At 55.3% G+C, this 16,136-nt stretch overlaps 2 protein-coding genes across 2 annotated transcripts; one reads left to right on the forward strand and one right to left on the reverse strand.

Moving 5' to 3' along the window:
• Positions 1 to 287: 287 nt before the first annotated feature.
• LSS (lanosterol synthase) lies at positions 288 to 8,816 on the reverse strand. Its single transcript, XM_030952816.1, has 22 exons — positions 8,770 to 8,816; positions 8,445 to 8,622; positions 8,232 to 8,370; positions 8,046 to 8,154; positions 7,524 to 7,645; positions 7,144 to 7,240; positions 6,240 to 6,375; positions 5,951 to 6,059; positions 5,513 to 5,631; positions 5,041 to 5,138; positions 4,905 to 4,932; positions 4,307 to 4,363; positions 4,045 to 4,116; positions 3,318 to 3,368; positions 3,024 to 3,173; positions 2,594 to 2,690; positions 2,300 to 2,405; positions 2,011 to 2,076; positions 1,539 to 1,619; positions 1,080 to 1,250; positions 698 to 776; positions 288 to 611 (listed from the first exon to the last, which is right to left on the reverse strand). Exons 1-22 carry the CDS (start codon positions 8,784 to 8,786, stop codon positions 420 to 422), a joined length of 2,274 nt encoding a protein of 757 aa, XP_030808676.1. The 5' UTR covers positions 8,787 to 8,816; the 3' UTR covers positions 288 to 419.
• A 4,521-nt stretch (positions 8,817 to 13,337) lies between these two features.
• Positions 13,338 to 15,816, forward strand: S100B (S100 calcium binding protein B). Its single transcript, XM_030952478.1, has 3 exons — positions 13,338 to 13,370; positions 14,265 to 14,417; positions 14,882 to 15,816. The coding sequence occupies exons 2-3, from the start codon at positions 14,280 to 14,282 to the stop codon at positions 15,023 to 15,025; spliced, it is 282 nt and encodes a 93-aa protein (XP_030808338.1). The 5' UTR covers positions 13,338 to 13,370; positions 14,265 to 14,279; the 3' UTR covers positions 15,026 to 15,816.
• Positions 15,817 to 16,136: the final 320 nt, after the last annotated feature.

Consider the following 16,136-nt stretch of genomic DNA (forward strand, 5'->3'; position numbering starts at 1 on the left):
CCCAAGCCCCAATGGTGGGCATAGGGGAGACCCCAAATCCCACACTTTTGGTATAGACAGACAGCCTGTGACAATAAAGGCAGCCTTGCAACCCAGGATGACAGTCTGTCCAAATGTGGAATACAACACAGCTCGGCAGCTTCATCTGATCTCCCAAATGGTCTGAAAAGGCACTTCACTCCCCATCTGGGGATGGAGAACATACCTGGAAAAAACCTTAGAAAGGGAATGTTTAGAAGAGGTTCAACAGCAAGCAGAGGCTCTGCAGCACCGGCACAGCACCCTTCCCTGGCAGAGGCAGCAGTCCACATGCTAAGGTCAGCATGGAGATGTCCCATGCAACACACACCACCACGGCCCCATGCAGACTCCAGGATCCAAGACAAGTCCGGGGCCATGGCATCCCCAGCGTCCCAGGTTCAAGCAGACAGGGCTCCCTGCTCCTCCTGGCCTGCCCCAGCTGAGGGGCTGGCTCTGGCTGGCAGCTGCCTGGCCAGGGGGCTCTTGGGATGCAGCCGGCAGAACCGCCCCAGCGTCCAGATGGGGAAGATGTTGCGGTACGCGGTGTAACTGATGGCACACGACTTGTTGAACACCCCAGCAATGTTCTCCTGGGAGACAAGCAGAGAGCAGAATGGTATGAGTGACAGGGGGCTGCTGCATGTTCAGGAACTTCTTGGAAAGACTAAAGATGTACCTGAGGCCAGTCCCCGTTGGGCAGCTGCTTATCCATCAACACTTTAATGCCCCTTTCCAGCACACTGATGTCAGGGTACCTACAAAGCACAAGGGAAATGTAAGCATCTTTATCCAAACCATCTGCAAACCCTCATCCACATGTCTGGGGAGTTCAACCACCTCCAGGCTGCCCCGAGCTTGACTCAGGCATGCTGAGTGCTTTGGGAAGGGATCCCCACAACCCCAAGACACTAAATACTATGAATATGGCACCATTTTCCCAGGCTGGAGGCCTGCAGTCATGCTCAAAAGCTTTGCTTGGCACTGGGTCACACCAGCCAGGCCCAAGGCCACCCAACCCAGCTTAATCTCTTTTCCCTGAGCACTGGGGCTACTCTTACCTGACAGCCATGAGCCCCAGCAGGGCCCAGCAGGTGTTGTGGATCTGTGACTCAGCACTCTGCACGTATGTGCGCTGCTCGCAGGACTCGAAATCCTCTCCCCACCCGCCATCTGCCATCTGCTTGGAGATGAGGAACTGGCAGGCCTGGGCCACCTCTTGGCAGACAGTCCTGCAAGGATGGGGGCCAGAATCAAGACAGGACTGGGGACAGAGAGTGTTTGGATGCCCACAGTTCTCAGCTGCAAAGAGAAGCAGTGCCCATGGCTGGGACTGCCCTGAGTTTGAGGGTGAGGCAGCAAGTATGCCCTGGCCATACTGCAGGCACAGGATTTGGGAAGAGCAGTCCCTGAGGCAGGAGAGTCCATGCACAGCCAGGGATCCATCCAGCCCCACCACAGAGTCCTACCCTGGCCCAGGGGTAGGGTAGGGGTAGGGCACCCAGACATTCCCTTCTCACCCGTTGTGGTATGTGTGCTGCATGCTGGCAAACGCCTCCAGACCAAACCAGGTGCCATAGGTGAAACAAACCCCCCAGCTCCTAGGAAGAAGGGGAGAGCAGCACTGTCAGGGGTGCAAGGCCCCAGGGAGAGGCAGGCTGCTCACAGAAGAGCAGAGCCAGGCACAGAGCTGCAGCCTGCCTTCCCCTATGGCCCAACCATGCCCAGTCCCACCAGCACCTGCTCCCAGCTAACTCAAGTGTCAGCAGAACTGGGACCACAGGAGCTGGAGCCACCCCAACCTTCTCTGGGTCTTGTACCTGTTCTACCTGGGCTGGAGGGAGAGTAACTGAGAGCAAAGCACAGCAGCTAGAGGAGGATCAGCCCTTCCTTTCCCTCCCACAGATCCTGCCAGCCAGGAACACTTGCCATGATGATCCCTCTCACACTGGGGCAGCCAGAAGAAAATGGGGTGCTGGGAACACCACTTACCCTTCCCAGGACCCATCTGCTCGCTGCTTCTTTCGACAGAAATCCAGGCCCTTCTGCAGAGTCTCCCTGGACAGGAAAGAAGTCATCCACTTCAGAAGCAGCTCAAACCCAGTGTTTGCTTCACTGGGGGCTCCATCAGCCCCTCTGAGGCTTTGATGGGTCTCATTATTGGAGGGCACAAGAGACAAGAGCATGCAGACAGGCAGCTACATTGTTCAGGAGGCCATGGCAGGCAGCTTGGGACAGTGAGCCTGCCTTCTCTCCTGCCCAGCTCTCATCTCTGCCTCACCTGATCTCCAGGGCTCGGTGCTCAGGGAACTGGCTCTGGAAGTGTTTCAGTGCCTGCATGACAGCTGATGTGCATTCCACGTATGTGTAGTCAATCATGATGTCACCTGCCAGCAGGCAATGGGTATCAGTGCCACAGCCCCTGTGTGGGCAAGCCTGCAGGCCAGCTGCTGCCAGCCTGTCCCTGACCCAGGGCACACTGATCCCCTGCCAGGCACCCACTGGGCATGGTGAGCCCAGGCCACTTTGTCCCTTCTCAGTGGGCAGGACAACCAAGCCCCAGAGCTGCCCTTACCAAACACCTCCGAGGGGTTCAGCAGCTCCAGTAAGTGGCCTCCTCGCTTGGTTTCATACGTGGCAAAGCCTCCATCTGGGTTCCTCATGCTCAGCAACTGCCCAGACAAGCAGAGAGGGGGTGGTACAACCTCATGGGCAGCACTACTCCAGTCTGGCCCCAAGCCAGCTGTGAGGATAAAGTCAGACCTCCAGGTCTTTGGGGCAGGCAGAAAACCCAGGTCCCAAATCACCGTGACAAAGGAAGCCCAACCTGGGCCACCACATGACATTAGGTCACACAGGCAGCTCTGAATCACAACAGTGTTGCCACACCAGGCCTCACACTAGCTCAGATCTAACCAGATCTAATACCAGATCTAACAATGCCTTGGGCCTTGGCTTCTCTTACAGTCTTGCATGCTCCTTGGCCTAATTTTTGCAGCTCTTACCACATTCACAGCATCAAAGAGGCGCTCAGCAGGCACAGGCTTGGCTATGAAGGGACACTTCTCCTGCAGCAGCATTACTGCCTTCAGTCCCTCTGCTGTGCAGTCTGCCACAATCCAGCCGCAGTCCCGCGTGCTGAAGGGGAAGCCACCCTGGAAAAGGATCAGGTGGGCTCAGGGAGCAGGATCACTTTCCCTCAGCCACCCTGTTCTTGGAAGATTCCTGATTCCTGTTCCCTCTGCCCAAATCCCTGCCCCAGTGATGCGCCCCTGAGAGACCAGTGCCAGCCATCATACCTTGTTCATATGGCGGTAATATTTCTGGTAGTCAGGTGGGTTCTCTGGGATCTGCAGGAGACAAGAAACAAGTGAGGGCAGCCTGGAGGTGCCTGGCTGCAGGACCATGGGCTGAAACCATTGCAGGTGCTTTTTCCATGTGGAAGTGCACAGAACCTGCCTTCCACTGAGGGAAGTAGACAGGAAAAAGGTCAGCTCTGGAGCAGGGAGAAATCATCTTTTTGCCTGATTTCAGCAAGTGTTTCTAAAGCCCCCTTTGGAAGCTTGCCTGCCAGGGAACCATCTGCTTTCAATGCAGCAGCACCACAAACAAGACCAGTGATTGCATGTGCATCAAGCTGTTGGTGACCATGACCCTCACCTTGAGCCACTGCTGGCCTGGCCAGCAGAAGCTGAGCTCATACAGTCACTATCCAATGATCCTGGGTTTCCCAGAAGGGTGCCTCAAAGATGAAGGGCAAATAAGCCTAAGCTCTCAGTTTTCCAGCCCCTCGAAGCTCAGGCAGACAACCCAAGCATCCCTGGGCCTTGCTAAGGCCCTCTCCATGCTTCAAAGATGGTTCCCTGAAAACAGGGAGTAGCAAACAGGAGGCTGGGCCTTGGAACTTGGTTAGTCAGCCCTTCAGAAGCTCTCTTCAGAAGGCAACAGATGCATCCAACAGGGTTCTGAGCACCAGCCAGGCCTGCACAGGCAGTGTGTGAGACACCACTGACCAGCTCTGCTCACCTGGGAGAACCGGAGGAAGCCATGGGCGTTCTGGAGGCAGGAGGTGAATTCAGGCATCTCCTGGGCTTCTGCCTAGAAACAGAGATGCACAGTGAGCTGTCAGCAAGGGGCTGTAGCCAGCCCATGTTCTCCCAGCTCAGTCACAGCATGCCAGGCCATAACAGAGCTCCAAGGGGGTGTACAGCAGGAACTCTGGTACTTGGGGACTCATGAGCAGAAACCATTTTCCCAAGGCCGCATGTAGCACTGAAGGGGGCATTACCTCCAGGAAGGCTTGGATGGCAAAAGCAGTATCCCAGAGCTGGGATCCGTTTGTGCCCTGGAAGAGAGAAAATGGATAGTGAGAGGCAGGTGCTAGCAGCAGCCTGAGCCAGCTGTGGGGACTATGGGACAGCACATCCCTCCCTCATTACCCCCAACAGCTCCTTCCTGTGTCATCCTGCATCACAGCTGACAGGCTGGCACAGATAGGACAGATGCAGCAGGTCAAGGGACAGCAAGGGAGCACAAAATGAGACAGCTGCTTCTGTCTGCTCTGTGCACAGCCAAGGCAGGAGAGGTGGCTAGCATTAACACAATGGATCTGAGAGAAGCAGAGCTCAGCCCACACTGAGAATCAGGGGCCTGGCTTTTTCCTGCCCTTCTCCCAGGACTCATGCGGATGGACGGAATGCCACAGGGAGGCAAACTAGCAGGACAGACAGTACTCCCTCCTGGCACAGCTGGGGGAAGTGGCAGTGAGAAGGCCATCAGGCACCAGAGGTGAGATGCCAGGAGCTCAGGCCTGGGATGAACACGCTATCCCATTACTCCACAGGTTGCCCCAGCACAGTCAGAGCTGAACTCCTGCAGCACTTCACCTGCATCTTCATGCCGTCGAGGCCCAGCCTGTGGGAGGAGAGAGCACAGTGCTGCAGCAGAGGCACAGTGGGAGCACCAGGAGGCATGTCAGGAGTCATGGTGTGCTGTGCCAGATGGGACACACTCAGCCCTTACCAGAGATAGTCAGGGATCCTGGAAACATGCTCCTGAAAAGCTGGGGAGTCCTTCCCTTCCACGAACCAGCGAACCAGCATGTTGATTGTCTTGGAGATCTGCCAAAAGAAGCATTGTCACTGCACTGATAGAGCTTCTTCCAGCCCCAGAAACATACATCCCATTCAACACAAAACTATCCAGAGGTTGTCTCGGCCTTGATCCCAATGTGACATCATCCAGCATGGCTGAGTTAGCAGGGCAGGTGCCATGAGATCATCTCCCTGGACCTCAAGGAGAGATACTCCTCACCAGAGCCACAGCTGTCCCCATGCCCTCTCCATCTCCTGTGCCCTGTTGGCATTAAGCTCTCGAGCATCAGGAGCAGGAGGAGTTGAGCAAGATCTGGTGATTATTACATGCCACACCTGCACAAGCTGGTCCTTGCAGAGCAAAGGGTGAGACACTAAAGGATTAAGAGCACGTGTCCTACCGGCCCGATGCTGATGCACTTGGTGAATCTGTCATCAGCCTTGATGTGGTCGTACAGCTCTGCGATGGCTCGCTGCCGCAGGTGGGTGCTGTGGTGAGCTTCATACACGTTCATGATGGCTGCAGGAGAAGAAAGGGACATGCAGTGAAAAAACCCACCCTGTGCAGCCATAGTCACTTGCTGTGGCAGGCTACACCCCAACGCACACAACGACCATCGACCAACAAGCATCAGGACGGAGCAAAGCTCTGCCCCAGAGTGGCCTGAGGACATGGGCACAAGACCCTGCTGCTCTCAGGGATGGAGAATCCCACGGATCACATCATTCCAGTCTCCATCCCAGCTGCAGGGCGTACACCAGTAGCTGGCAGTAGACCCTGGAGAGCTCTGAGGGTACAAGGCAGCCTCAGTCTTCCTGGCAGCAGCCCCTGCACTCACCGTAGGCAGCACCCAGCAGCCAGCTGTGCGGGGTGTACACATCACAGGCAGCCACGTTGTTCCTCTGTGCTGGCCAGTCTATGCTGCTGTAGTCCTGCACGTACAGCTCCTGGAGGAGAGAGCAAAGGGCAGCCTGGCCAGCCAGGAGCAGCACCTGGGGCAGGCACTGCTGGGAGCTGGCTCAGACAGCGTGCAGCTTATGAGAGGCTGGCTCACAAGAGCATGGCCAGCACTGCAGGTGGCCACAGAGCCATGTGTCCCTGTCCAGTGGGATCAGCTCCCTCCTTACCTGCCTCAAGCTCCGTATGAGCTCGTCCTCTTCTGCTGACAGACGCTTAGCATAGCAGTAGCTCATGGGAAGGTAAACCTGGCGGCAGTGACACCAGAGCCGTGACGGATGCGCTGGAAACCATGTGGGAAGCAGCCTGATTGCAACAGAGAAAGTGCTGCTGTGAGGAGCAAGGAAGGCAGAGGGCCACTGGAGAGAGGTTGTGTGGAATGCCCAGAGCAGGGCAGCCCTTTCCCTGTCCTCTGCACTAAGGGATACACACACAACCTGGACCTGCTCGGATTCCCCCTCCAGCAGGGATACTCCCTCCTGACACCACTCCAGGCCCAGCTGACACAGGGCAGGGAGGACCTCAAGCTCAAAGAGGAAGGAGAGAAGCTAGTTGGGACACACATGGGACACTGAAGGCAGAGGCCTGCACTGACAGTTAATGGCATTTGCTGACAAAGCACCAGCAGCCCTTGGTACTGAGCAGCCCCCGATTTCCTCCATGGATGGTGCCAGACGCTTTCCCTCTCTGACACCCAGCAGCCCTCTGAGTATTCAGAGAGGGTACAAGCAAGGGTTTAGGGCTGGCAGCCACACGTGTGGCTGTCCCTTCCTGCTAGGGCCCAGTTCTGGCTGCTGGAAGATACTGGTGGCAGGCAGGGAGCACATGAATGTGTTAGGGACCCTGTGGAGAATGCTAACAGAGCTGTGCTCTGGCATCTCCCTGGGATGCAGCATTCACTGCCATCCACCTGGCCTGCTGCTGGCTCCCAGCTGACAAGCAGCCTGAGCACCTCCAGTTCCTGGCTGTAGCTGGAGTTATCCCAGCCATCAGCAGCACCTGGCACAGTTCTGGGTGGAGGCTGGTGGCAGGACTGACACTAGCTCCTCTCTCCACAGTGAGGGGGGCACATACCACATCTCTGGGAGAAGCGTGTTCATTCCCTCCCAGCTGTAAACGTTCAAGACAGCCAGCCAAAACTTGCCCCAGGAAGGGATTCCCACAGCACCTCCTGCACAGAACAGTAGCAGCTTTCAGGGTTAACACAGCCATGCCAGCTCCCAACTTTCTTCCCCACAATTTTTGGGAGCACACTACTCAGGCTGGGATACGTCCCAAAACAAGGCAAGCAGGCAATGGCACAAAAATGCAACACAGCTTCCCATCATTAATTGAAAACGCAGTTGCCATGAAAGGCAAGTAAGAACAACAGTTCTTCCACTGCCTGGCAGCCCCCAGTGCTCCCTGCAGTGTGGCCAGACCTCTCTCACCAGTGCACCAGCCCCATGGCTGACCTTTGCTGTGCAGGTTGACACGGGCCCGCACAACGTCAGGGTCATCTGGTCCGAGCCCCAGGATCCTCAAGGCTACGTAGTTGAGGGCTGTGCCAAACACTGTTGATTTATCTTCCACGTGTCTGTCAGGAGCATACACAGAAACACCACATCCATTAGTCAGCTACTGCCACTAGCCAGACACAAGCCGCTGCACAGGGCTGTCTTTGTTAGGGTGAAGTGGGATCCCAGGGGTGACTTTGGAAAAGAGGGACCTGACTAATACAGGAATAAACATTTCTCTGCACTACCCTGTCACACATGATGCTTTGGGATATAGTGCCCCAGATGAGATGTGGCCAGACTTGATGCTATGGCCACCTCTGTGACAGCGCACGTGGAGTGCTGCACAAGCAAGCCCAACCACCCCCAGCTATTCACACATGCTGAGTCTCCCTCCCTGAGCCTGGGCAGATCTGACAGCAGCTCTAAATCCTGCACCTTGGAGCTGCCATCACCCAAAGAAGCATCTTTGGTACTCACAAGCCCCAGCCGCCGTCCGGGAGCTGCACAGAGCGCAGGTAGCGCACCATCTCCTTCCGGAACCCCTCGGGCAGCTGGATTTTGGCCGTGTGGCAGGTGATGAGGAGACCTGGATGACCAGACAGGCCGGCACTGTAGAGAGCCGAACCCCAGGGCACTCACCCCCGGGCAGGTGCCCAGGCATACCTGGCAGCAGGAACAGCGGTCCGCCGTAATCGCCAGCCCAGTGCCCATCCTCAGCCTGCAGCGCCGCGTAGAACCGCATCCCGTTGCGGGCCGCCTCCCGGGCCGAGCCGGCCGCCGGCAGCGTCCGCAGCGTCGCGCTCTGTGGGGAGACAGGGGCACCTCAGCGGTGCGCCCCGGGCACGGCCCCGCCGCCCCGGCCCGGGCCCCCCGCACCGTGTCCAGCCCGAGGCTGTGCTGTTCCAGCGCCGTCTGCGCTCGCCGCTCCGCGACATCGCCTTCGCCATCGCCCAGGTAGCGCCAGAGCTGCCGCCCACCGTCGCAGCGCAGCCGCCAGGCCGGCAGCTCCGTGGCCGCCGCCGAGCGCCGAGGGCCGCCGCGCCGCCGAACCGCCCTGCCGGACACGGGCACCGTGAGCGCGGCCGCCACCGCCGCTCCCGACCCCGCCGCCGGGACCCCGCTGCTGGCCACCACCGCCGGGATCCACCCAGTGCCCCCCGCCAGCGCCGCTCCCGCTCTCCATCCCAGCGCCGGGACTCACATGCCGTCCGCCGCCATCGCCGCTACCGACCCCAGCACCGGGGCCGCGCCGGCTGGTCCCACATCGCCTCACGGCCGGCAGCCAATGGCGGCCCCCGGCCCGCCCCGGCCGGCCCCCGGCCCGCCCGGCCCGCCCCATCTCCCGGCCCCGGCCCGCCCCATCTCCGGCCCCGGCCCCCCCCTCTCCCCCGGCCCCGTCCCGGCCCGCCCCATCTCCCGGCCCCGGCCCGTCCCGCCCCCGGCCCGCCCCATCTCCTCCCGGCCCCGGCCCGCCCCATCGCCTCCCGTCCGCTCCTGCCATGGGACGTCACCCCGCCAGTTGCCGGGGCCCGACTTCTCACTCCCACTCCGTCTGCCCGCGGCACAGGAGTGCCATCCCCCTCACAGACCCCGACAGCCGAGCCGTCCCTTTGGGTGACAGCGCCAGCCCCTGGAACGACTGTCCCCGCCTCCGTGCCTCCCCAAAGTCCAGGCGTGTGGTTTCCATCGTTAATGGAAATAACAAAACAAAGCCGGCCCAGCCATGGGCGCAGTGGGGCTGGGGAGGTGTGTCTGGGAGCAGTGCCAGCCGTGGGCACAATGGGGCTGGGGAGATGTGTCTGGGAGCAGTGCCAGCCGTGGGCACAGCGCACCCTGACCCGGTGTGCCCACGCTCCCGCTGCCCCCATGCTTCCCCACTGCTGACTCACCATCCTCAGCTCTGCTTTCCCGGGTGCCAGGCACTCTAAACACCGGGGCCCTGCCCGCTGAGGAGGGCTGTGGCCAGCAGGGCTGACACCCATAAAACACTGTGTTGTGCTCTGTAGGTGAGTCAGGTATGCTCACTATGAACCCTGCCCTGGTCCCTCCAGCACGGTTCGGGGGTGTCACCTTCATGCAGGTAATGCCGTGGGACAGCAGTCCGTGAGGAGATGGCAGAGCTCCTCCTGTCCGGTCCCAGTGACATGTCCCCATCTCTCTCCTGACACCCATCCCTGCCTTCCCAGGCCAGTGAGCAAGAGGGTTTCAGTCCTTCAAAGCCCCTTGGCTCAAGAAGGCTCCCCAAAAGGAGGCACACAGGGATTGTAAATCCCAGATGCTGTACTTGCTGCTATGCTGTTGGAAGGGCTGGGTGGACATTTAATATACACTTGTTTAAATGGAGTGATAAATTCCTTTCAGCCTTTCACAGTGACCTGGTTTCTCTCCTCCCACAGAGGTGGCACCAGACCAAGTTAAACTGGCAGAAAAGCCCCTCCATGTCTGTGCAGTGCCCAGGGACAAAAGAGCAACTCACAAATGTGGCATCCATCAACACCCCAGGTCAGAAAAATGCCTGTCTATTAATACTTCTATGATCATTAATACTTACAGTATATAATGCACACTAGAAGTTTAATTTAAAATACTCCTCTTCTGACAAACAGGTGTTCACTCATGTCCAGAATAACCTAAGGGATTATCTGGAGAGGATACAGTGATTTTATTTGAGAATTAAAGAATTAATTTGTTATTTATTTCATAAACTAGGCTTAGATCACTCAGTTCAGCCCTGGCTGTGTTCAGTAACAGCAAAATGTTTTTTGGATGTGTCTGGACTTCTCCTGGAGGGAGAATGGATGGGGAGAATATCTTTGACTTGTGGCTCATCCCACTGGTCCTCAGTAGGGAGAGCTGTGCGGATTCTCTTGCACGGTTTATATGAACAGAGAGAACTCTAGCAGTTCACTGACATGGGTGTTGTATTTGAGGGTTAATAGTCTTTTTTAAGACTCTCTAATTAATTTATTTTTGGGTTAAGAAAAATAATTGCCATGATGACTGCCTGAAATGAGGTTCATGAAAGTATCCACTTGTCCGTGGGTGCCAAAATCTTAAGATAATTTATAGTAACATTTGCCTAAGGGGAGTGTGATGAAGGATGAACAACTTGGTTTTATTTTTCTGTCTCTGTACAACCCACCTGCACCAGACATTTTTAATAATTACCAAATTCCTGTTACTTAGGCATTGTTTTCATCCATGTTTTTCTGTGTCTGATCTCAGCTGGATTCAGCCAGGAACTAGCTCACCTCTGGCTGCTGTGTTTGTAGGTGCCAGGGAACCTGCTCCCTGCAAAGCTGCTGTGTGTGCTGGCACTGAGAGGGCAGCCCTGCAGAGGCAGAGGCAGTTTCTTCCCCCTCCCACCCAAATTCCTCTGCTTTCATGACTTTTTTTGTCCCAGTTCAATGACCGCTGGCATTTGTCTCATGGTCTGGCAGAGCCTGGCGCCACGCACACCCGAGAGACAAAGAAACAGGCTGTCTTTTCTCCTGGAATGAGGAGCCCACATTGTGAGGGAGACAGGCAGAGGGCTTGAGTGTTTTGCTCAGCCTTGGGCACTGAAAAACGCCCTTGCTTCTTTAAACATATCAGCCCAAAGCTCTGGCAAGGAAGCTCTGACCCTGAGGAAAGGAGCCCCAAGGCTGCACCCTCCTGTTCGACGATCAGAATATGAATTTTAAAATAACAGAAGCAGCTCTTTGGGCAGCACTGAAAGCACAGCTCACAGCCCCACACTCATAGCCAGACCTCCTGGACTGTCACAGACTGGGTTAGGGATGATCCAGGCCAGGAGAGCAGTCTTTGCAAAGAATATGAGCCTGGACAAGGATCAGGAAAGTCTCTTGGAGCTGCTCATTAGCAGAGGCAGAAGAGGGTCAAGGTTTCTGGTGTTCACATCTGATCCTGCTGCTCCTTCCCATCCTATCAGGACATCATTCCAGATCATCACCTGTAAAATACGAAAGTCAGAATGATTTGGGGTGAAATGGACAGCAATAACCACCAGGAAAGAGAATTTCAAGACTCTTCAAGTTTTGATCTGTCAAATGGTACTTTTTCTGTTCCATTTTAAGGAAAGGTCACTTTCCAGAATGACGTCAGAATATGGTTTAAGGAGATGAGCTAGGACCTTGTCTCTGACTAGAAAAGGTTTGCTTTAATGCATTTCTTGGCTGAGGACTGAGCTAGAGATCTACCAGATCAAATTGCTATCAACAGAAAAATGCTGTCTCTTTCCTGCTGACAGAGAGCCCCATTTATAGCCAGCTCTTACAGGCATGCAAGTCCTCTTGGAAAAAATCAAATAGTGCAAAATTGCTGACAAACTACCTCCACACTAGAAACACCACTACTAAAAGCATCCCTGCTGTCCCTGCTTGCCCCACCAGAGCACAGATAACTGCTGTAGTTTGCAATGCCCTAAATGCAAGAATTTCAGTGGTCAGGCAAATATTTAGAGTCAACATACTCAACCTTAATGCCAGGGAAATTATTTTTCCCCAAACCAGTGTTTGAGCCTGTTACAAAAACTTCCATGAGCTGATGTAAGGAAATGATCAGTGTAGATGGGGTTTTTTTTTACACCAGTATGTGAAGTTTTTTAAGTAACATGGTTGGTGTTGTATCAGTAGATTTGGGAACACAGGAACTGCCAGGGAATATGTCTGTCCAGCAACAGGGTGTAGATAAAAGTGCATTTAATGCCAGTTCATGGTGGCCACTGGGCTGGCAGGGGACATGTGAACAAGTTTTGTATCAAGACCTCATTTAAAAAAAAGTTTGAGATGACTTTTCAAAGTTTCTGAAAAGGAAAAGATTTTTTTTTCTAGCGTGAATCAGTATACAAACAATAACTCATCTTTTTCTGAGTTTCGCATGTTGATTTACACTTCCCTTCTCAGAATTGGTTCAAAATATTTGCAGTTTCACTTGTCTCTGGTGTTAGGTGGATATTTCTTGAACATTTCAACATTTCTTGAACAACACATACAGAAAAGTAAAAGTCTTATGCTCACACTGACTGCAAAACCTATTTTCATTGATGCTTTCACTCCCATGGTATAAATGGTTTTGCACAAGCAGGAATGGTTTCAGTTTGTTGCGTGGTATGCTTGGTAAAGCTGAGTGAATTGAAATAACCTTATTTTCCCTGTCTGGCCTGACTCTACGATCTTAAAACAATAGAAAGCAGAAAAAGTGTGTTCAATATTAATAGTGAGCAGTAAACAGAGTGAAAAGATCAGACATACAAGAAATCGCTATTTTTGCACACTCACTGTTCAGAGCAGAAGTGCAGCTTTAAAGAAAGCATTCACATCTTTGAATTGCAAGCTTGATTCACAGAACATTCTGTGTTCTGTGAATCAAATGAACAGAGAGTAGGCATTCTATCTCTGAAAAATATGAACAAATAAACAGCACCATAATAGATTTATTTGTAATGCGCAACAACTGCGTCTAGGGATGATCTCCGTTTACTGCAATACATTTTGAAACGGGATATATCCCTGTGTACGTGTCACTTATAAGAATTGGCTGATTGAAGTACAAGCAGGTAAAAAGGAGAGCAAGCGAAGCAGGCGGTGTTTCCCTGTCCCAAGGGCGGCTTTCCAACGGCTCCCACGTGTGCGTTGGGTTCGCTCCCCGCGAGCGGCTCTGCGGAGCGGGCGCAGCGCCCGGCCCGGACACCCCGCCCCGGCCACGCCGCGGCCCCCGCGGCCATAAGAAGGCAGCGGGTCCCCGCCGGCGGTGCCTGGCCACGCCGCATCGCCGAGCCACAGCCCCGCCGGCAGCAGGGAGGTGAGAGGGGCCGGGGGATGCCGGGGGCTGGCCCTGCCCGCGGGGATGGTGGGTGTTGTCAGGGCAGAATCACCGCTCCGCATCACCTCTGCTCGGGGAGCGCTCCTCAGCCTTGCGGACGGGCAGCAGGCAGGGCTGGTGCATGGAAAGGGTATTTCTGTTGGGATATTTTCTGCCTTGTCTGGTAACAGTCTTTCCGTTCGGGCACTGAGTGCTGGGCGGGGGAGGACATCAGCGGTGGGATCAGATTCAGTACCTTGTGGTGGAGAAACAGGAGCCAGGTCGCAGGGCAGGAGACATTTACCGATGGGATATGAACGAAACGAGTGCCGGGCAATAAGGCTTCTTTATTTTCCCAGCTTTTGGGTTGGCAGCTCTCCCTCTCAACCGGAGATCAGAGTCTCTGTGGTTTGTCTGTTTGTGAAGTCTGCAGGGAACGCTGCAATCCGAATTATTATCATATCCCAAGAGGGTCTCCAGACCAAGTCTGGGAGAGGGAGGTTCGAGAGTGTTCATTTTGACCTGCTGGCACGCATCGAAACTGGTTCCTACCGGGTTCCCCTGACTCTGCTGGGCTGGAGACAGGGCTGCAGGCAGAGGCACAGCCGAGGGGACCTGTGACAGCAGGGAAACCTTTCTGAAGCTCCGGAGCTGACCCTGTGCCTGCCCCTCTCCTCGTCTTGTGGCTCTGCTGTCTTCGAGAGCCCCTGGCAGCACAGTTTTGGTTTCTCGCGACCTTCCCCCCAAAGCCAGAGCTGCTGCCAGTGCCTCCCAGCAGAACCGCGGTCCGACCTTGCTGCTCCATGGGCGGAGCCCGGGGTGACCGTGCTTCCCAATCAATGAATTGCTGGAGCTTGCCCAGGCTGGCGTTCCCACCGTCCCCTCTGACCTCAGGGCCGCGCCACGATCATGTCTGAGCTGGAGAAGGCGATGATCGCCATCATCGAGGCCTTCCACCAGTACTCCGGGAAGGAGGGAGACAAGCACAAGCTGAAGAAATCCGAACTGAAGGAGCTCATCAACAACGAGCTGAGCCACTTCCTCGGGGTAAGCACTGCCCTCCCCGCAGCCCAGCTGGGCTCAGGGGCCATCCAACAGCCCGGCACTCCCCAACTCTGGCCCCCACAGAAGCCTTGCACAGGTGAAGAGGTTTAGTTACACAGCAGGACATTAAATCCTTTGCCCCAGCTCTACAGAGCAGCAGGATGAGGGGAACAGCCTGTATGGCAGACTGGGGTGTGGGTTGGATATTAGGGAAATTACCTTCCCTGACACGGGGGCACAGCCTTGCCCCAAGGGGCTCAAGATGTCCCTTCCCAGCAGCACAGCTGTGGCTGCAATTCCCCAGGGCACAGGACAGTGCCCCACCAGCCTGGGAACAGCCACAAGATCTTTGGGATGTGTCTGAGCAGAGATTCAGCCAGGAGAGCACTTGGGAAATGGGGACATGTTACTGTCTGGGCCTCGCTGTGGTCCTCCCCAGCTTTGGCTGCCTGTTTCTATCCCCTCAGGAAATCAAAGACCAGGAGACTGTGGACAAAGTCATGGAGGCACTGGACTGCGATGGGGATGCAGAGTGCAACTTCCAGGAGTTCGTGGCCTTCATTGCAATGGTCACTACTGCTTGCCATGAGTTCTTTGAGGAGGAGGAGTGAATTGGGGGGAAGCAGGTGAGCCCCTTCTGCTCATGCTGGAGAGAGGCAAGGCAGCATTGCTCCTCCAGGAGCAGGACTGGCTGTGATTACAGACACCTTAGAGTTCAGCTCGCACTAGACTTAAGCAGCTTATTAAAAGTGCTGTGGCTTTGTGAGCAAGAAACACTTGTGTGGCTCAGGAGAGGCTGTTGGCTGGTGCCCATTGGGCTGGGGGCAGTGAGAGTGCCTTGTCTCAAGCTCCTTCCCTGCTGTTTTCAGTCAGGAATGTGCATGGGGCTAGAAGCAGAGGGATGCTGTGATCCAAGCTTGCTTGTGAAGGAAAAAAGGAAATTCAAGGGTTGAAGAAGAGGTGATGCAGAGGGGCTGGTTTTGGAAACTTGCTGCTGAGCCCACTAGCCTGAATGGGAAGGCTCCCAGTGATTCCTGTGGGCTCTGGGCACGGCCTTAAAAACCAGCTCCTGTCCCATCACAGGTGCTCAGCAGAGCCCACCCATTTCTTGGTACATTGAGACACCCTTGGCTTGCAAGGCAAAGTGTAACAATCTAAAAGCATAACCATCTGACAGCTCAGGCTTTCACTTGTTGATCAATCCTGCTTTTAGCAGCCTGCAGAACTGGAAGCAACAGCATATGAGGCTCCTGCACTGAGGTCAGCTCCTGGGCCTGGGATATGCCTGGACAAAGTGTCCAGGCTCAGTCAGAAGGGAAGTGGGAGTGGCTCAGTGTGACCACAGACCAGGCACAGCCTCCTGAGTGTGTGGAAATGACAAAGAATAAAACATTGGTTTGGCCTCTGGTGAGAAACGTGTCCTTTTGTGCCAGGCTGCTCTGCACTGAGAGAGAAAGGCTGGGGGATCAGGGCTGAGGCACTGCTACAGCTCATGCCTCTGGGGTTCTCGTTGGGCACTGACCCCTCTTCTCTTCTTGGTGTCATTGTGACTGGCCAGACAACATCGATTGTCACCAGCACCGTGTTCCAGCTGACTGCCCACACTGCCAGGAGTAGCTGCCAGGACAAAGGAACACAGGGGCCCTCTGCAGGATGTCACTGCTGCTATTGGGGACAGCCAGGGGCTTGCGGTGGTGAGCCCTTGCAAAGCCTCAGCTAAAC

The sequence above is a fragment of the Camarhynchus parvulus genome, chromosome 7 (assembly GCF_901933205.1).
Source record: "Camarhynchus parvulus chromosome 7, STF_HiC, whole genome shotgun sequence".
Classification (NCBI taxonomy): domain Eukaryota; kingdom Metazoa; phylum Chordata; class Aves; order Passeriformes; family Thraupidae; genus Camarhynchus; species Camarhynchus parvulus.

Bases quoted from the DNA above. Each gene is read 5' to 3' on its own strand.
- S100B (XM_030952478.1), top strand. From the start codon at position 14,280: ATGTCTGAGCTGGAGAAGGCGATGATCGCCATCATCGAGGCCTTCCAC. The intron at 14,418-14,881 runs GTAAGCACTGCC...CTATCCCCTCAG, and splicing joins AGCTGAGCCACTTCCTCGGG to GAAATCAAAGACCAGGAGAC.
- LSS (XM_030952816.1), bottom strand. The intron at 7,646-8,045 runs GTGAGTACCAAA...TGCTCCTGACAG, and splicing joins CCGGACGGCGGCTGGGGCTT to ACACGTGGAAGATAAATCAA. The intron at 4,933-5,040 runs GTAAGGGCTGAG...CTCCTCCCACAG, and splicing joins AGGATCCCTGACTATCTCTG to GCTGGGCCTCGACGGCATGA.